Source organism: Merops nubicus, unplaced genomic scaffold (assembly GCF_000691845.1).
Source record: "Merops nubicus isolate BGI_N331 unplaced genomic scaffold, ASM69184v1 scaffold19354, whole genome shotgun sequence".
In the NCBI taxonomy this organism is placed as follows: Eukaryota; Metazoa; Chordata; class Aves; order Coraciiformes; family Meropidae; genus Merops; species Merops nubicus.
The window spans coordinates 88,181-109,844 of NW_008605151.1; the positions used below are offsets into that span (position 1 = coordinate 88,181).

A 21,664-nucleotide genomic window follows, 5' to 3' on the forward strand; every position below is an offset into this window, starting at 1 on the left:
TGTATGTTTAAGTCTTGAGAAAATTAGTAACTATGAACAAATACCTATTTCTACTCTGACTAGCTCTGCTGTTTTCCTGTTTTCAGCTGCATTTTCTCCTTCTCAATTGCCTCTCCTTTTCTACATTCATCACTCCTCATGGCTCCTTGATCATTCAAAACTATGTCACACCCTTCTAAAACTCACTACTTACCTTCAGCTCCTTTCAAACATAAAGTAGGCAGTGCAAACACCCAGCCATCGACTCGCCCTGCCAGAACTACCAGTCTAATCTCGATGAAATACCTGCCTGTTTGGTCTTTCAAAGCTGTGACAGAGTGAAGGGGAATTACATAAGCACATTTTCAGGGTACTCTGAACACACACTGTCCCTCAGCTGTACCATAGTATATTTTGACCCTGAGCTGGAAACAGACTGGCAGAAAACATCAGTAAGATGGTGGGCAGCTCTAGTGACCTCAAAGAGCTCTGTGAGGGCTCTAGCACTGCTTGCACACATTCATTTATGTGATTTCAGCCTCACCACAATCACAGAGATGGGGCCATTCAGTAAGCCTTACAAATACAGGCTGGGACATGGATGATTTGATGAGGCCGTTGAGTCACTTGTTTTCTCCTCAACACTCCACAAATAACAGAGGAAACTGGGAAAACTAGGTCTACTTCTGTATTACTCCTGAATAGTGAAGACAATCCAGCTTCCCTGTCCTGTCAAGGTAAAACAATTTAAAAATCCAGAAAACCACACATATGCACAGAGATGACCTATGTAGCAGAAAACCACTATGTTAACATGTTCATTTGATGGAGTCATAACCACAGAATCAGTTTCTGCAGTCATGCTGAATGGGAGGCAAAACTAAAAACCCTTTCAATTTCCTGAAATTTGCCCAGGAGGGTCACATGATCAGGACATAGAAGTTCAATTTAACAGCAACTTTCTGTTTCCACAGGATTTCTTTGGGTATTCTTCATAGTCTAAAGTGAAAAGCTCAATTACTTAACCTGAAGTTCCAGACAAAGCTAGTCTAACATGGTAGGAGGTTCCAAGTGTGCATCTCCACTGTCCCTGTCTCCCTGTCTGCTAGTTCTGCCTTCCACCTTCCCCATTCTTATTCTTCATTGTCCTGATTTTTCTAGTCTTTAACTCTTCCCTTCAGCATCTGCTGCTCAGATCAGCACTGCTTTGATTGGATCTGGATGACGATTTAGTAACCATATATTCCCTTGGAAGAACACTAGTGCCTCTGAGCATAAGATAGGTGACTGGGCTTACATATAACATTGTTCAACTGCACACAGCTATGGTATCTAGCATCAGCTGTTGGTCTTCAAAAATAAAAACTTAAGTATTTGTAGCAGATGAATGTAAACTACTCAAAAATGTATCTTTATAACATTGTTCTGCAGCTCTTACTGAGCAAAAGACAGATTTTCATATGCAATTCTGAGCACATTACCCCTGAATTTAGAGCACCTTCTTCCACCTAGGAAATAAGCTTTCACCTAAAAATATAGTGTTTTGTATCAGTATATAATGGCAAAATGGCATCTCATGGGGAAGAAAGAACAATTATATTCAAATAAAAGACTTAAGACAAAAAGTTAATTTTACGTTTCCTTTCCCCTCCTCTCTCTGCTTTAAAGATTCACAAGTGACTGAACTTCATCTTTGTTTACAGTACAGTAGATGATGCTGGCCACGTTTTCCACCACCATTCAAATACTTTTGTGTTTGTTCCACTCTGGGGTCTAAACTATTTGGCAAACTTCTCCATGTCATATTCTAAAGGAAAATTGGCTCTGGGAGATATCAGTTTCTTACCGTCCACCAGCACCAAGATGGGATGGAAATGCTTATTATGGAAGAGTAGTGGGAAATAACATTCAGATGTATATAAAAGCACTGCTGCTCCTGCTGCTGCCAAAAGTGCCCTGCTCTCATTTTGGAATCAGGCAGTTTAACAGTGGCTGCAAATCGGGCAGCGCAGGCGGGCCTGCAGCCACCAGCAGTGCACGCCCACGGCCTCGGCCCCGCGTGGGGTACGGAACACTCCTCACTTTGCCTCGCCCTGCTTGCAGCTGCACAGCTTTCAGAGAAGCACCTTCAGAAAAACAACCGTTTCCAGTGCAAAATAAATGACAGGAGATGAGCTACGTGCACTAATCAGAGACACCAGCTGTTAATTTTCACTGTACAGCACTGGGAATGAAGACACATCATATTCAAAACCCACTTTTTCTTTTGAGAATTCTCCCAAGTGAACGTGTACTAAAAAGATACTCTGATCAGACAAAATTTATGCAGGAAAACACTACAGCTCTTGATAGACTTGTTGTTCTCAAACATTTAAATACTACCTTTACAGGAATGGCACAAGGCAGGAAGTAAGAGGCTTTGTGCTCCCTCTCCCGGCTTTCTGGTAAACTACAATTTTATTCACAGGACACAAACATTGCCTAAAGCTGACACAAAACCGGGGGATGTTTCGGAATGCATACAGAATGTAAAGACAGCCTGCGGACACGCAGTGTGCCAATTTCCATCATTAGCCACTTGCGGTAGGTATCCCTAGAACTTCTCATGCATTCTAGAAGCATGAGGAAAAAGCATGGGTTTGAATTACTGTTTTCTTTTGGTTAGCTTTTTTGTTTGGTTGTTTTGGTGGGGGGCTTTTGTTTGGTTTTTTGTTTGGGGTTTTTCATAGTTTTGTTTGTTTGGGTTTTGTGGTGTTTTTTTTGTTTGGGTTTTGTTTTTTTTTAAACCTGTTTCTACACAAAAAGAAAAACTTACTATAAGGAAAAGGAGAAAACCATCTGGGAAATGACTGGACTTTCTGTAAATATTGTATCTATCCTTTTAATTCCATATGAAAAATGCAATATTGATTACTATTTTACTCTAACTATATACTTGTTAATTTTTATAAAATAAAACTAAATGTTAAATTTAGCCATCAAACCTAAAAGCAAAATTTCAGTCAACAGTTAACACTGCATGAGCTTAAAGGATATAGGCCATTTTACAGCTCAGTAATAGCTCCCAATTCAGTAACACACAAAAATAACTGCACACACAGGGACACACACTGCTACAGAACTGGAAAAATCGTTCTGTTACCTAGTGCTACAATGGCTTTATAAATAAAACCTGAAACAGGAAACAAAGTAAATTTTTAAACATCTACTCTCAAGAATTTAAATGACAGGATTCTTTTAGAAAAAAAAATATTTAAAGAATACTATTAGAAATCCCCATCTACTGCCCCCAGTAAGAAAAATTCAAACTTTACCTTATCATACAACATCCACCCAATGTATTTTAAGTAGCTATCATTTAAAAAAGTATCTGGGTATGTTTTAATCCAACTGCCAATTTCTTCAATGCAAGTTGCTCGGATCTCAGGGCTCACATCCCTGTGAAATTATAAAATTTTAATATTAGTACACAGAAAATGATGACTAAATATTAATTATATTTTTGCAGTAATTTTATTTTCTGAAATTGCAGAAGCATGTATAAACCAAAATACTACAAGTATCCTGATATTAATGTTTCAAGTTAGTTTTCAATTGACAATTAGGCTACTTTTAGCTACAAATGTTTCATGAAACAGTTATTTTGTAATTCTGGATATCTTCTCAATCACAAATGCACTGCTTTATAGCCAGCAAGAACTTCATAATCATACTTAAGAGAGGTACTTTCATAAACCCAAATTCTTTAAAATAATTTAACTTCTACAATTTCCTTGACACCCTCAGTGCCTTCGGGATGTCTAACTTGATTCTGGTGTCTGGACAATCTGAGGAAGACTTTCTGAGAATGCAGATACATATCACAGCTTTATTTTGACTCTTACCGGTAGCGTTTTAGGAATGTCCCTTTGAAAATGGCATTCATCATATTCCGTATCTCTAGAAGCTTATGCTCATACTGAAATACAAGGAGCACTGCATGTTAATATTGGTTCCACAATTCACTACACATGAAAAATTTCTATCAGTGCACTTACAATCCTACTGTGGTGCAAACTGCTCGTGTTTACACACAGGGCCCATGTAAAACAAGTGGTCTGTACCTACACGAGCAGTTGGCCTTTTTGTAGCTAACCCTGATGAAAGGTTATCAAATACCAACCACTAGCTTGGATAAAAAAAATTCTTGTTTGATACGGTGAGTCTTGATCTATCAATACACAGACAGATACAGCACAACTATTAAGCAATCTTCAGGTATAGATCCAAATTATCTTTTTATGCATTTAAACAGCATCAAGAAGGGTGACAAGTTTGGGTGTTCTCCCCAACACGCACATTTCCTCTGTTTTGCCCGTAAGATCAGATTTATGATGATACTAAAAACTCTTCTCTCACCCAAACGCTTCTTCCCACAAAAAAAAACGTGGTTGTTTCTATAACAGGGAAGCCCATGGACATCAACAGCTCAGAACACAGTTAACTGATTTTAAGGTCAGGTGAGAAGGAACTATGTTTGATATCCCTGCATGAAGTTACCTCCACCCTCAAGCCAGAATTCTTTCTTACAGCTATAGGCCTGTCTCTGGGAGTTGATAAGGAGCTGTCTGGCTGAGCAGGGAAGAAATGACAAAAATTGAACAGCAGGAAAGATACAGATCACACCTGAAGTTACAGGCATTTTTATAATGCATTACTTACGCAGAGAGGACAGCTATCCTTTGTCCTTTTTCATTCACTGAAATTCAGTTCAAGAAGTAACATTTTGGCTTGCATTTGTATAAACATATGCAAAAACTGCACTCCCACAACCCTAGAGCTACTAATGCAATTACATGTGCATAAATCTGTATTTGTGTTAAGGTCAAGGGCTAAAGATGCCAATTTGGAAAAGCAATTAGTAAGACAGACATCACAAGTTGACAGGACATAGGGCAGTTATTACCTTAGTAATTTTTGTACCACTTCATCTAGCCAATCAAAACGGCTCTGAATCACACATTAGATAAATATATGAACATATATTAGATAAATATATGAATGTAAGAACTGCAGTAACCCAAAAGCAAGCTGTAAGCAATCCCTCTTTTCATATCTTCACACATCCCCCATACAAGACACCTGCCTAACCTCTTTCCTTTTTCTCTCTAGCTGGTCAAGTCTGTAATTGGTCCTCTTGCTACTCATCCTCTTCTTCTTCACCTCATATAATCTTTGAACGTTGTGCTTGTTGACATCAAGGTTCAGATGTACACTTACAACTGCTGTCAGAAGTTTCATTGCTAAAAAAGAAACAAATCAAACATATTTAGCTTAGCTCAGAGATATGTACCATAATTATATTCACCACTTTACCACAAAAAGGATATGGTTAGCCAAATTCAGTTTATCATCCAAAATACAAACAGTACTAGATTACAGTACTTCGTTTCAAAATACAGGGTTTATTTTAAAGGCAGACAATGGTCAAAAAAGGAAACTTTAATGATGTTACTGGTGATTTACAACTTTTGGCCAGAGTTCTAGGCAGAGAAGTAATGTACTGATCAACTCTTAGTTTATGTCATTTTGATATTTCTGTTAAAGGATCTAGAATGGTGGAACAGGTGATTTTCACTACCAAAATACCCCAAACAAACAAACAAAGTCCAACAGTGAAACTGGCCCATAAAAGCCTGAGAATCTTAATCTTTCACTTGAGTTGACAAAAATTGATGTTCCTCTAAGGATCACCAGATGGTCTGCACAGATTTCAACTGGGTTTTTGGAGCCTTCAAAGCTAATTGTGTACTTGAGAACAAATTATACTTCAAGTGCTCTTTGCATGGCAAAAAGGGTACTTACTGGCTTTAGGGGATTAAAAAAAATAAAGCAGTAGCTTTAATATCATCATTATGCATGAAATAAAAACATGTAACAAGCAATGTTCTTTTTAGCACAGGTATCACAAGAGCAGCAGCTCTCCAAAGAGAACTTTTTAGGTGAAGCATTTAAAGCAACCTTATTACACTAATTAGTGGAGGGAGGAAAATAACAAAATAGAAAACTGAGTGTGAAAAATCAATTATTGAAAAAAATAATCTGAATCAAAATTCTAAAGTTAATCACGTCAGGCATTAAAGAAAATACCTTTGGAAAGAAAAAAGATCTGTCATATCTAAAGTATCCAAATTCCACTCAGGTAAATGATTTGCTCCCACGTCTGTATTACAGTTACACACATTAGGAGGAAGGCACTGTCAATGCATATGAGAACAACAGCTCAAATAAAGAGAGCTTTGCAACTTTGAGCAGTTGTTTGGGGTTTTTTTCCTACACAAATCAAAACTCATGAACAGCAACTCTGTGAGCTATTTTACCTGCCAAAGTGCTTGTGTGTCTAAATGCTCTGACCATGGAGTCTGCCAAGCCTGTAAGCAGTGAGATGATAGTGTCCATCAAGTAGCTATCATACAGGATGCTGCACTGGCACTGCTGGACAAGCACGGCAATAAATTCACAGAAATTGGCCTTGAACTTCTTCCAATAGGGTCCAGTTCTGATCAGTGGATAGTCTTCATTGTCCTGCACAAGAAAAGTCAAGAGAAAACATACTAATCTGTTTTGTTTGTGCATACCATTTACATCTCAACCAATTAATATCAAAGAGTTTTATTGACAGTCACTTCAGTCCCCCTATACCTTTTTTAAGGGTTATTACTCCAAAGCAGGAGCATGCAACTAGGTTACAAGCAAGCACAGAGACAAACTGGCTTCATTAGAGCTACACTGTCATGATAATTCACATCTGAAAGCAATGGATGAGAGTAGCTGTGAACAGAAAGGTGGGAGAGGGCTTGTGAAGAAACCACAGCATCATAAATAACTTTCACCAGCATAAACCATGAGCACTCCTGGCCTCTTCGACTTCCTCACCAGGAGTAGTGCTTCCTCACTTCCCTGCCCTTCCTGTTCCTGCAAGTGTGTGGTAAAATCCAGGAGGAAACTGAAGTGACTGAGAAGTGAAAACAGACAACTGTGGTGTGAGCAGGATGGGACACTTTTTCTCAGCAGCACTGCCACCTTAAGGAGTTTATCAGCCTACAGCTTAATGACAAATATGAGTCATTCACCTGTACCACCAGCACCTAGGCCTCCGAGAACTGCCACAGAAACAGTAAATAGGTAATACCTCTGACATTATGCAAAAACAGCAAGCTACAATAAAGCCACAAGAGCGTTCACAGTACAGTCTCTACTGCCACAAGGAACCCAGACAGCTGGCAGACTTTGTAGATGGCAACCTCAGGCAGTGTAAACATTTACTTCATTTGCATCTCACAAACGTTCCTGGCATTCCCTGCCCAGACAGCTCTGAACATGAATTTGCATCTTGATAGTTTCCAGAAGTGAACAGAGCCAGGGAACTCCAAAATTTCACTCACTATGAAAAATTTCATCCTGAAGGCAGGCCACTACTCAGCTGTTCCTTCACTAGTTAGTCAGTCACCTTCTCAGCTGTATTCTAACAGAGCTTCACACCTAGAATGACCTCATGTACTGGTAAAGTGTAGGCCATGCTCTTCTCTTGTAACTTTGTTTCCAAAGGACAGGACTCACTGCTTTTCGGAAAAATAAAAGCATGCGCAATGCCTGCAGGCCTAAGCACCCTGGGAATTTGGGATGTGTTCCTGATCAGGCTGTAAGAGTCAGTTCAGAGCCTAGCAGCAGTAGGACATGCTAAGACAAAAAGGTAAGTCCCCAGCAGGCTCCATTTAATGTTCCTTGATTATGACACAGACAGTAGAAAGAACCTACAATATCATAAAAGAGCTAATTTATCACCATAACCTTACTCCTCAGTCTGAAAAGCAGCACAAATACAGAAAGACACCTCACTATTTAAGAGCATTTCCACTGTCTATGTTTATCCTATGGGGATACTGTTTAGTGGTAACATGCGTACTGTAAATACACAGACAGCACAATGGGCACACCACCTTAATTCATGCACCTATCCTGGGATTCCCTTAGATTCCCTCCATAACCACTAGAGAGAAGCAACTCTACTTCCACAAACCAAGTCAGAGTAGGTATTTAACACAGGTTCTTCCAGAGACCTATTCAAATCATTCAGCTGAGGCTCCTGCTCTGACTCATCCTGCAAATGTTTCTTTCTTTCATAGGGGGGCTCTGGAAAGAGAGGAACATCAAAATGAAGTGCCAACAAGGAGTTAAAACAAATGCCCCACAACGCTGCAAGCATTGTATGAAAAGAGGCATTACAGAGACATTTGGGTCTGTTCTCAAATTATTCTTTCAATCAAACATTTAGGGTCACACAGAGTTGTGGGTGTAGACTTGCTGGAAGGGATGAGGAACATTCCTGAACACCACCACAACTTGACATACACCAGTCTGTTCAAAATGCTGATGTCCCTTTGACATCAATAGTGGGAAACAGGCACTTCAAAATCACGTGTTCATCTAAACCTAAGGTCAAAAAAAGACCAGAGAAGCCGACCCTGGAAGTGCAGGGTTATCTCCATTCGGTAACAGAGTTTAAGGTGACTGTTCTGATGTATTCACCCACACTGGGAACAGGCAACACAGCCACAGAAAATAACATCCTACAGTTGCAGAGAACTATAAGAGTCCTACCATGTCCACTGGCCATGTAACTGTCAGGATCCAAGGGTAGGCCATGAACTTCTTATACTGCAACCCGCTTTCCTGTAATGCAAGAGACAAAACTTTAAAAGCTGTTTGATGAAAAGGCACATTAATTCACAAAGACAAAAGCATCACAAATCATAACTCATATTCTAAAGGTTATTAAAACTTAAGAAAATTTATATTACAGGTGGCTCATGCAATCCAATGCATTAAACAAAATCTAATTCCTTCTCATTTTGGTGTTTGGGTTTTTTTATAACCAATGATAGAAAAATAACATACTTTTATATAAACCCTGAGTCAGTTTTCTTGCTACAAGTAAAAGACAACTTATTTTTTAAATTTATAAAAAACAACTGCAAGAAATAAAATTACACATACACAAAGAAAACCAAAAGAAAGATACAGAACAGTTTAAGAAACAGAGAAAACAGAAAAGCAGTGGTTGTAAAGACAAGCCTATCTCTCCACTGATGAATACCATAGCCCACAAAGAGGAAATAAATGCCTCAAGGATCATATTAAAGCCATTCTCTGCTTCCAATGCCAGTACAAGCTTTCACAGAACCAAAGAAAGACTGAAATTGAGAGGGACTCTTTAAGATCATCTAATCCAACCTCGTCAGCTCAAGCCGGGTCAGCCAGAGCAGGCTGCCCAGTGCCATGTGACCAGCAGCCCCTGCTCCCAAACCCTGGTAATGTAGTCAGCACAATTAATACCATTTTATGAGGCAAGCAGCCACTCTCTGTGACCAAGCAGGTCACACTTGCCTTCCCTTTCCCTCATTACCAGGCCCTGAAGGTCCTGTGAACCAAGCAAACAAAAGAGAGATTTCTTCCTCCCCTCCCTACTGGCTCCAAGGTTCCTGGGCACCAGGCTGATCACTCCTCTCCCTACTGGCCTTGAAGGTCCCAGGCACCCAGCCAGCCAGATGATGGTGACGAACCAGTCACAGAACAGGGAAGTGTCACAGCACCCAAAGCACCACCCATGAAAACCAAGTGGTTACAAGGCCTAAATGTGGAACATGGACCAGAGCTGCTGCTGGACGGTGAAACCCATTACTCCCCAGTGCAAGGACAACTCCACCATCATCTGCTTCCTCTGAGGACTGAGTGACTCATATTCTTCTACACAATTTTCAAGTCTAGATTATAATTGTTATATTGATACAGCAAACCACATATTAAGATTGGACCTGATCTCCAGAGGGTCTAGCTGATTTTCTAGAAATTATAGACTAAATTGTGTAATAAATTCTGTATTACTTAGGTGATTAGAAACCATAAGTTGTGTATTATAAATTCTGTATTATGTTACTATGTTTATTCTGCTTGTAGAAATCCTGTGCCGTTCTGATCATAAAATCTGGCTATATTAATCATAACATCCTGTTACAAAAATAAAGCTTTAATTTTAACTACAACTAGCACCACCATCATCCTGCAAAGGATCTCTAGAAGAACTGTCCCTTCAGTGTCAGGTGACAACATGTGCAATCAGCTTTGTAATTTTGTCACAGATGGAGACTTCACAACCTCTCTGAGCAACCTGTCCCACTGTTTGATCACCCTCACAGCAAAAGTGTTATTCAAACCAGTCCACTCCCAGTGTGCAGTGGTGCATGGGGTTACTCATCCCCAAGTTAATGAGGTTTCCCATTATAGAACATGATGAGGTTCTCCTCTGCCCAGCTCTCCAGTCTGTTGGGGTCTCTCTGAACAGCAGAACCACCACCTGGTCTAGCAGCTACTCCTCCCAGTTTTTTACCACCACCTGGTCTAGCAGCTACTCCTCCCAGTTTTTTACCATCTGCAGACTCACTAAGAGCACACTCTGCCCTATTGCCCAGGTCACTGTCAAAGCTGTTAAATAGTACTGGCCCAAACCGCAAACCCCGGAGTACACCACTAGTGACTAGCCTCCAACTGGACTTGTGCCCCTGATCACAACCACATGGGCCTGGTTGTTCAGGCAGTTTTCAGTCCACTCCACTGCCCACTTCACTCACACTTCATCAGCCTGTCTGCGAGGATATTATGGGAGACAGGATTAAGTTTTACTGAAGTCTTACTGCTCCTTCCTCAACCACGAAGTTAGTCACTTTGTTACAGTAGGCCATCAGGTTGGTTAAGCCTAATTTCCCCTTTGGAAATCCATGTTGGATACTCCTGATCACCTTCTTGCCCTTCATGTCTTTGGACTTTATTTCCAGAATTAGTGGCTTCATCACCTTCCCGAGGATCAAGGAGAGTCTGACCAGCCTGAGTTTGTCAGATCTTCCTTCTAGCTCTTCTTGAAGGCATTTGCTTTCTTTGAGTCTTCAGGAATCCCTCTCAGTCACTATGACCTCTCAAAGATAATCAAAGGGGGCCTCACGATGACATCAGCCAGCTCCCTCAGCACTCCTGGGTCCATGCTGTCACACCACACTCTCTTACATGTGTTCAGTCTATTTAAGTGTTACCTAACCTGATCCTCCTACACGGAAGGCAAGCAGTCTTTGCTCCAGACATTCCCTCTGCTCAGGAATCTGGTGTTTCTGAAAGCCAGTCTTACCAGTAAAGACAGAGGCAAAGAAGGCACTGAGTACCTCAGTCTCTTCCGTGTCCTTTGTCACCAGGGCCCCCACCCCGTTTAACAGAGAGCCCATGTTTTCCTTGGTCTCCCTTTTGCTGTTGATACATTTGCAGAATCTTTTCCAGTTGCCCTTCACATTTCTTGCCAGACTCCACTCCATTAACATTTCCCACTAACACTAGTGAGATTTTTGGAGGAAGCACTGCTACATGGATATAGCATTGCAGTTAGTTAATGGAACAGTAAAGCAACAGTTACATCACTGAAAAGATCAAGAATGCAGAACTAAAGAAAAACATTTGATTTTCCAATCCTCTGAATGCTTTAAACAAACAATACAAATCAAAAGGCAAGATGAGGTACCCAAGGAGATATCTGGTAAATTCTCCATTCTCATTACTACTTTCACTACTATTATCACTTGTTTTCAAAGCACATTTTCAAAAAATCACAGTAGTTCTGTATAGCATTACTTCATCAACTAACTTCATCACTAAGTTACCATTCCATCTTATTTATGAAAATGATGAGTCCAAGGAAACAACTCACTTGAAAATAACAAACTGCTCTTGCTCTTATCAGAGTTCTGCTTTAAAAGAAATCGTTTTAATCCTCAAGCATTTTTTCAATCACATGCAGTTAACAAAAATTGTAGCTTCAGACACTTTTTTTTTAAAACAAGCTGACAGAAATTGTCTTTAAAAATATTAGAAAGAAAATTTAAAAAATTAGAAAGAAAAATAGAGACACAGTTTTCTAACACAAGGATTATCTCTTCCTTCCATCAGTAAAATGCTTCAATAGAGCAGCATGTCAAAATATTGCCCCCAAAACAAAGCTACTCTGTTTTATAGCATGCAGACTACAGCTTGTAAGGCAAGTGTGGAATGTTCCTTTTTTCCCACCAGGACAGGTGAAAAGGTTACAGAGCTGCAGCACATCCAGGCTGATGATAACAATAATCCTATCTTTGTACCTTCCAGAGGGCCTACCCTGTCAAGAGTGTTATTCAGAGCTCATTTAGCTGGGAAAGAAGTGCCAGAATACTAATTCATATGGCCAGACACATCTGATCATTTCTGTCAAAAATTAGCCTAAGTGCTACTACACTTCTAAAATGAAGAAAACCATGTTGGCAAATTCATCCTCGCTGGGAATTTCTACAGCAGCTGGTCTTTGAGAGATACTCAATTAAAACAGGGCTGATGGCTCCTACTTGACAAATCAATTCAGAGGTGGCAAATACAGAAAAAAGGCACAGAAGCAACTGTGAGAGCACTACAGAAAATTTGATGTTGGCATAATTAGCCAAGAAGCAGTGAAACCGAGAAACAGTATTGCAAAACTATGCATTTTTCTTAAGAAGCCTCAAAAAATTAGACATTCACTATTGTTTTGACAATTATCAGAAATGCATAAGAAATTAATCAGAAATGTATGTAACTTCTTTCATACGGTAATGTCAATTAATAATTGACAATTCAAACAATTTACAAAAAGTCATATTGTTAATAAACAAAAGGAAAATATGCCAATAAAAAGATCAGTTAAAAAGAATCTTTGAATTAGCTCATCAGTAATCCACAACAGTATTTTTAAAAGCATCTAGCAATGCAATACCAAAGGAGCCGTTTACCTGCTGCAATGCCAGGCTATACTTACCTCTACAAAGTCACTATCAAAAGAACTCCTAAGAGAAAGCCAGACTCAGGAGGACTGGAACTAAGACTGCCCTAATAAAACTCTGAAAATAGAAGTGACTTACCAAAAAAAAAAAAAAGATATATATATCTCCTTCTGCTGCTAAAATGGGTCATTACAACACCAAAATTCCCTTGCAAGAAACAGGATCATTTTCCTAAATTAAGGAAATGGGACACAGTCCTTGACAAGCAGCAGGAACTCTGTCCAGGTTGGCTGTGAAGGCAGAGCCCATTGTTCATATAAAAGAGGCATGCAGAGTCAAAGCTGTGCCTACCTCATCAAAGGTCTCTGTCATTTTCCGCATGACGTCCTTCTTGTGCACACTTTGAAACATCTCTGCTGTTACCATGCCTAGAAAAGTGATGTTTTAACAAGAAAAGTTACCAACAACCGTATTGCGTTAGCCAAATCCAAACCACAATAGGGACGTAAATTTTAAACTTAGAAACACCAAGAAACAGGGACTGGTTTATCTCCGTTTACACTGGTATGGGCAACATACACAGAGGGAGACACACATTCATTTAGAGTAGAAAACACCGATGAACCAAAATTTAAATTCTCATTAGAGAAATTTGCCCTATGCTGTCTGCCATGCCTATTTTCTCTGTCCATTTATTTACTTCAAAGATTTACTAAAATTTTGCCCACTACTAGTCAAAGACCCCAAAACATTTCCCATAAGGCATATTAGTCACAGATTCTTTTCAGCTAGAAAAAGCTTTTAAGATCATTGAGTCCAACCAGTCAAAGACCTGGATAAAAATGTGAAGTGTAAAAGGTACAGTCTAGCTTCTTAAATACACTCAGAAGTTTCAAACTAATAGAACAGACTTCTTAAAGCTCTTCCATCCTGAAGCATTTCCCTAGCAGACTGTCCCCAGAAGTCAAATCACTGTGTCTCAGTGTTTGTTAGGAAGCTTCACAACCCTCTGGTAAAAGTAATTGCAACGAGGCAAGAGATTGCTCCTCTAGCCAACAAAGCAGTGAGCTTAAATTGCTAGCTGTTCACTTCCAAGCAAATACACTAGCAAAACAAAAGATACTAGGAAATTACAAAACAAATCGCAACTAAACCACTGGATTTTAATTAGAACAGTCATCAAAATCATCTTCCCTATGTGGGGATTTTGCAAAGTGATGTGACACACGACTTCAGAAACCTGACCTCGCCAAGTGGGTTCAAATACAACACTGAGAGTTGGGATGCTGTAAACACAGAGCCAAAGAACCTAACCAGCAATATTTTTTGCTATTAGTCCTGCTCATCTGGAGTTTGGCTTAACAAAACAGTACAGATAATAAGTATGTGATTTACTTGAGAGAAAAATTCCATTTTAGGAAGCACACTTTATACTACTCTCACCCACAGACAATAGAAATGGCTAATAATAGGTTAAATTACCTTGACAGCCTGAGCACTGAATGAAGAAGTTGATCAGATCTAGAAGTGCCACATTCCTGTCTTGTTTGTAAGCTTCAACCCAGTCATCTACTACAGACTACAACAGATCAAAGAAACTCATTAGTCAAGAGCTGAAGACAGCATGTGGCACTCCACTGAGGTCATTGTAATAGACACAACATAACATTTTTCTACCTCCATTAAACTATAAAACTGAGAATAAACTCCACACCATTTTGTTCCATTTCTAATAGTACATGCAAAAGACTCCTTCTGAGGCAAAATGAAGTCTTGAACTGCTCATTCACAAGTTCTGCTCTAAGCAATGCTGCCATTCTCAGATACTTTGTTCCCCTGTTAACAGGAAAAACAACCACAGTTTTAATAAATTTAATACACAAAAAAACACGACATCATCCTTCTCATTTTTTGCCAGCACTGAGGTAACAGTTTCACTTACAAAAAAAAAAAAATCAAACCTACAAATAAAAACCCCAAACATATCTACCTCTGCAACACCTAATAATTAATATTAAAATAATATTACCAATTGTCCTTGAGAGTTCTCATCTTCTTCTCTAGTACCTGCTTTGTGCAGAAGGCTAAAGAGTTCAGGTGCTACACTTAAGCTAAAAAACAACTCCAAATTTCATTTCTAGGGCAGTACAGCCTATAGCCTGCATGTGACACAGGCCTGCTGGGACAAGCCTTCGAGGCTTCAACCCACCTGTAGTGTCACAGAGGTCTAATGAATCCTAGCAGCAGCAGCCTGGACTCAAGCTGCTGCCTTTACAAGCCCTTCTCATCATGCTCTGCACAGCAGAAATTGAGCTCTTCAATTCCATGCAAGTTAAAACATCTATGGTGTGGTAAAAGTCCATCCACTCAAACATTTTGGAAAAACGAAGATCTCGCATCCAAAACATAAACATCCTTTCCATGTGTGTGGAGACACACACTTTGCTTACAGACACTGCATATGAGAGATATATGTATAACCATACATACAAACGTACTTGGGGCTCCAGATTTTAATCCTTCAAACACATAAATAAAGATAATATACACACATGCTCACAGAGTATGGGGAGGTAGGCTTCCACACACTGAAGAAAGTGGCTAACTATATATTCATACAAGGAACCTGAGTATTCTGCAAACTGTATTGGAATGGAGGTAAAAGAAAAATACCAAAAGGCAAACTCAAGAAAAAAAAAGTGGACTGATTTTCAGAATCCTGAACAGCCACAATTTTCTACCAATGAACCCTTTCTGTATTTTTAAAAATAATTCTCTTCTCACGTACTCAGATATTGCTGTAGAATGACTGATTTAGGTAAGTATTTCCTTCTTCTTTTTAAATACACAATAGCTAGTTTTTTCACTAATTTCTTGAAGATCCCTTCTTTTCAAGAGAGTCATGCCTGTAAAAGTTCTCCAATCAAACATGTTTCTTCCCCACCTATGCCAAGCCAGACTAAGAGTTCCTATGCTCCAGAGCATGAATAACTGCAATGACCACTGTTTATCCATCTTCCCTCCACCAGCTCCTCTCAGATTTCGGAGCCAGAAATACCTGCATGGCCTGCTTCCCCATGCTAACCACTTCAAACAGCGTTACTGCCTCAACCACGTCTCCATTCTGCAGCCTGCTCACTCTCCTGCTGCTGGAGGAGTTTCTCCTGATGTTTTCACTCCGCTTTCGGACCCTCCGCTTCTCCCTCTGCAATGAGCCAAGCAAAGAGAGCAAGTGAGAGAAGACAACACAGCAGCCGTTCGCACGTACACAAACCACACCCTGACAACAAGGTTGTTCTACTCTCATTGTCATCATTTCCCAGGGAGCTAACTTTTAAGACTGGGGACACTGGTAAAGCCTTATCAATTATGACCGTGCTAGAATGGGATGAAAGAAAGGATTTACTGGTTAGTACTTTCAGTCATCAATGAATCGAAGGTATAACATGAAAGAAGCTTCTGAACAGCCATGTACTACCCAGAAGGCATTTTTCAGTGGCAGCTGTAATTTCTGAAACACAGACAGCAAGCACAGAAGCTCTTCTACACCTTCTCACTCATAGAGTAAACACATAACCTGCGGCTTAACATCAGCTGCATACAACACACAGCTAAGGAAAATACACACTGAACTGAACTGACTGCTCTAAGGCCAGCACTGAGGCTGTGATGCCAACAGAATTTAGTGGTCAGGCTGTATCCAGTGACTAGATTTTTAGATGCATCGTATTGTGACTGTTTTATTCAGTACTCAATTTTGTAACAACTGAATGAGACAGGACAAAAATTCCATTTAAATAAGTAATACTATCCACTTACTGGTGTTTTCAGGTTGCCACTCCTCACACAGCTGCTGTTCTGCACAGCAGACTCAGGCACAGTCTCATCGTGGACAGCGTTCTCCCTGAGGAGTAGCAAAGGGGTGAGCAATGAGAACACAGCTTCAAACTTCAGTACCAACAACAGAACAAACTAAAAGCATCTATATGTGTATTTTAATACTTCTAATGAATCTTTTGGAAGCTATGTCATTTTGTTACGAAAAATCAAATGGCTAACTTTCAAAGTACAACAGAAATTCAGGGCCTTTTCCAAACTATTTGCTTTCCTGTAAGACATACTGATAATCAGAAGACTAACAAAACTATCAAAGATCTCAAGGAAGTAGAAAGTAAGGAAATGAAACAGAAAGCTGATGTTGACTTAAGGCAGCCTTTGTTGACTTAAGAGCTTTGCACCATGAATGAATAACAACTGTGCATTCACTTTGTGGGTGAACTACAAAAAAACAAGGTAATAACATCCAATGAGTCTACAATTTAAAATGAGAGGAAACAGACATTTTACTTTGCCTATAAAACATGCTGAAGAAAAAAGATGTAAGAAATTTCATTTGCAGGTCATTGCTGAAATGATGGAAGAATAACTTGATAAATAAAGATGCACTTTCTGGGAGATCTGAAGCCATACACTGATCTGCAATGAAATCATGCCACTTTTCATCATTCCCAATGCTAACAATGTGCCTTGCCAAAGGTCATGTCTGAGCAGGAGAGCTGGATCCCACTTGTGCAGAAGGTCCAGTACTGGTAGCTGGCTGTTACAGCCTCCTTTTAAACTACAGTGGCCAGAACGTGAAGCCAGTTGACTTGTACTACAAGAAGGCATAAAAAGAAAGTAAATATGAGAGTGTACAGTTACTTTTGTGTTTGTGAGACTGCTGCAACAAGAAAGCATGCTAATACAAGTGACCACTCTACAAAGAAAACAACAGTGTATTACATAGAATCATAGAATCACAGAATCGCTTTGGATGGAAAAGACCTCTAAAATCATCAAGTCCAACCATTAACCCTACTCTACCAAATCCACCTCTAAGCCATGTCCCCAAGCACCACATCTACACAGCTTTTAAACACATCCATGGATGGGTACTCAACCACCTCCCCGGGCAGCACATTCCAGTGCCTCACAACCCTTTCAGTGAAAGAACTGAATGTCCAGTCTAAACCTCCCCTGGTGCAGCTTGAGGCCATTCCCTCTTGTCCTGTCACTAGTTTCTTGTGAGAAGAGACAAGCACCTACCTCTCTACAACCTCCTTTCAGGAGGAAACCATTTTACGCTGTCAGATAATAGTCAACTCTCCAATACCCAGTTGGAGAACTAACTGTGCTGTGGGTGCAGAGCCAGCTCAACCCCAGCGAGCTTGATCAATGTCAGATAAGCACTCTTATTCTTTTTCCCAAACTGTTTCAGTCAGACATTGCCTCTGCAAAGCAAATCCTGAGGCTGAATAGGACTGAGGTCCTGATGTTATTTCATCAGTGAGACCAGACAGAAAATTTTATTTAAACACATCTCTGTCTACTTTTTGAAACTATTGGGACACTTCACAGTAAGCAGCATACAATTAGGCCTCCAAAGACTCCTATAAAAATCCTATATAAATGCATCAAATTTCTAAATGCTATCTTGGAATTGCTGAACTTCCCTACAGAAAAAAAGCACCATGGAAATTAAGTTCAATGAACATCTTGTCATAGAAAAGTTCAAAATGTGCTGCAGTGCTTGACAGATGGAAGCCACGAAAATAATTCAGGATGAACCAATCTCTACATCAGTTGTCTGGACTTCTGCATGTTACAAAAGAGAGGAATGAACTATAATTCACAACTGAGTCAGCATGCTACAAACAAGAGTTTGCAAAAGTATTCAGATGTTTCCTTTGATTTGTAATTGCAAGCCACATAGATTAAGTATCTCAAGGAAGCATCACCAGAGACTTCCTGGTTGGAAAGAACGAGCAGCAGACGACAGCAGCACGTCTTGCTTTCCTGACTTCCCAGATTCTCCTACAGACCACAAGTAAACAGGAAGAATCCAAACATGTTTGCCAAGGACCTGCTTCTCCTATGCGACTAAATGCTTTCACTCTCGATTTCAAAGCAGAGTGCAACATTACAGGGCTGTACAGGACTAACAGGTCCTTGCTTGCAGTGTTTCACTAGAACCACAGCTCAGACGCCAGCCAACGTCGTGGTAACGTGTGTTTCTCCATTATAGCTCAAGATAAAGCTCAAACACATTCTCAAACAATTTGCCTGAATTGTTGGCATGTACTATTCAGCAGTCTACTCCCTTCTATAAAGAAAACAAATGCACTTCATTTGTTTACAGCAACTGTAACTGAGTTCAAGCCAAATTAAAGCATTTAAATAACAAAATAATCAGAACTGCTGCAGAACAGTTCAGTCAAGTACTTGTCTGATCATGTACTCCTTTTAATACCTCTGTCCAGAACATATTCATTGAAGCTTTAACTCATGCAACTCTTGCCCAAGAACATCCTGAAGGATGGCACTACAGGTGGTACCTACTGGCCCTTGGCTACTTAGTCAGTTTATGCCAGGCAAAAGGTACCTGTAGTGAGAGGGGCTCAACAAAGTCAGCTAATGCCTGGCATTTGGAACAGCAGGCTTACCAAAGCTCAGCAAAACCTGCAAGAATGAGAAGACGACCACTAGTCCACAGCTTCCTCATGCTGGGCTAACAACGCCAAGTAAAACATCTCTGTGAGGAAACCAGTCACCAGAGAAACTTTCACACACACACCAAACAGCTGGCTTAAACACTCAACAGATGTAAGCACCAGACACTAAAAATCCATTCAGTTTCTGAACTGTTTTGGTTATTAGGGCACCACATTACATAGCAATGACACAGGAAGCACTGTGCTAAAACAGATAACCTACCCAAAGTAGAGACTTTTTAAATCCAGATAGTAGATATTATCAATACCCATATTTCTCCTTTCTCTTCACTCACCCCCTACTTTTAATACTGATGTTTCCAGTAGGGTTATTCGCAAGGCGAGTACTTAAACATTTGCAGGAACTAGACCACAGTCTACAAACTGAACCCCATGAAACCACTCAGAAATTGACATCTTCTAATGGATTTTTTATATGCACAACCAGGTTTCTGTTGAAGAAACTGTAAAAAAAAGTTAAGGCATCCTCTTGTCTTCTTGAGTGAAATAGGCACCACTGTAACTAGCTGAGGATAACGTGACCACTTCTGCAGCAATCCTTACACATAGCTTCATTTAAGACCTTTTCAACTACATCAGTGCACCAACAGGTTGGATAAAGTTTGAACTTTTTTTTTCTCCCTTCTGTTAATCTACAGCATACTGAGCATTTTACACTCCTAAATTAACTGCCTCTTGCACTGGTAAGAAACAATTCTTGGCTACTTACTTTGTTTCCATCAGCAATCAGTAAGAAAGCACAGGCAGAATTCCATTTCTGTCTCTTAATTCACAGACTGTTTTACCACAGGTTCCTAACACAGAATGGTCCTTTCCCTAGCACTTGGAAGTACTACTGATGAGATAAGAACACTTAAAGTAGGAAGGACACAAAGCCATTTAACTAGTTCTCAGACACAATATTATTGTGAGAATTTCTGAATTCAGTTTTCTGATCTTAATAAACATTGGGAGCAAATTTAACAACTTAAAAACAAAGCCACCTCTTTAACAAAGAAAACATACTCCTTTAGCTGTGTAGAAGGAGCAATTATTCTCTATTACTGGAAGAATCATACCTGCAGATATTTAAAATTATAAATTTCCATACAACTACTTCATCTTTTAGAAGTAACATTCTCAGCTGAACAACTGCCAGGTGCCTTCCTGGCACTTCTGAAATTAAGAGGCTGGCTTCCAACAAACATACTGGAAAGGATGTATGGGAAGCTATATCAGTTGTCATAATGGACCAGGAAGAATACATCTCTCATCTTTCATTAGGGTTTAACAAACAAGAGAAAAACCTGGAGCAGATCTGCTCAGAAGGTGACAGCACCAGCAGAAATTGGGCTGCAATGAGTCCAAAGCATGCAACCATCTAGGAAGCTTCATTCTTTGAAACTAGACAAGATATACCCAAATGTTTTAACTTTACCATTTAATTATTTACATGTGCTCCTTCTACTGCCAAATATAATTCTGTAGACGATTATATGAATATATTTCTTTCATAAATCATTTCAACAGATGACTGAAAATATATACTATGAAAGGGAAAAGATTGATGTATCCTAGGTAAAAACAGCTACAGATAAGCAATGCCCCCCACAATGCCAACAAGGAGACTACAGATTCCTTAGCACTCTTCCCTCTCAGCACACCCCAAATTCACCACTGACATGAACATGTGCACTATGAATCTGCCCTTTTTATTTTTTTTTTTCCCAAGCTAGGCTCATTTGCACTGTAGTGAATAAGGCACAGAAAAGCTTGTAAGGCCAAGGTCCATGTCAATCGGCATGAAAAACTACATTAAGATGCTGAACACCAGTAACGAGACTTAGTCCATAACAAATCCCTGTTTTTATCCCCACCCACCCAAAATGACACACTGTAGAGTGCTCCGGTATCTGCAGGGCACAGATTCAAGGGACAGCGCCCTGGCTGACCCACAGATTTCACCGGCAGCCTGTGCCAAGCCTCACCTGTGGCTGGGGAGGCTGCTGGCTGCTTTGGGCTCGGCTATCATCTCCGCTGCATTATTTCAGCAGCACAGACAGCAAGCTGGCGGGACCAGCCCCGCGGCTGAGGGAGCTCCACGGGCAGCGCAGGAAACCCAGCGGACCTTCGGGTGAAGGAGCACCCACAGGCTGCCCAGAGGAGGAGACAAAGACAGTCAGCCCCAGGCAGCCCCCCTGAAAGCCGGTCAAGCACCGCCCGCTCACCCTCCTCCTCGCCGGGCAGACCCTCGCAGCGCCGGCGGCGACGCGCCCCGCGCTCCGCGCACGG

The 21,664-nt window shown here is 40.3% G+C and overlaps 1 protein-coding gene across 1 annotated transcript in view; it reads right to left on the reverse strand.

Annotated features, from left to right (window-relative positions):
• LOC103771939 (cohesin subunit SA-2-like) overlaps positions 1–21,404 on the reverse strand; it is a 56,097-nt gene extending 34,693 nt beyond the window's left edge. The window contains exons 1-10 of the mRNA XM_008939259.1: positions 21,361–21,404; positions 16,662–16,746; positions 15,901–16,047; positions 14,325–14,421; positions 13,194–13,270; positions 8,620–8,691; positions 6,339–6,543; positions 5,110–5,261; positions 3,864–3,937; positions 3,294–3,417 (exon numbers count right to left, since the gene is read on the reverse strand). Coding sequence (XP_008937507.1) covers positions 3,294–3,417; positions 3,864–3,937; positions 5,110–5,261; positions 6,339–6,543; positions 8,620–8,691; positions 13,194–13,270; positions 14,325–14,421; positions 15,901–16,047; positions 16,662–16,746; positions 21,361–21,404 — 1,077 coding nt within the window. The remainder of the gene's footprint in view (positions 1–3,293; positions 3,418–3,863; positions 3,938–5,109; positions 5,262–6,338; positions 6,544–8,619; positions 8,692–13,193; positions 13,271–14,324; positions 14,422–15,900; positions 16,048–16,661; positions 16,747–21,360) is intronic.
• Between the last annotated feature and the right edge of the window lie 260 nt (positions 21,405–21,664).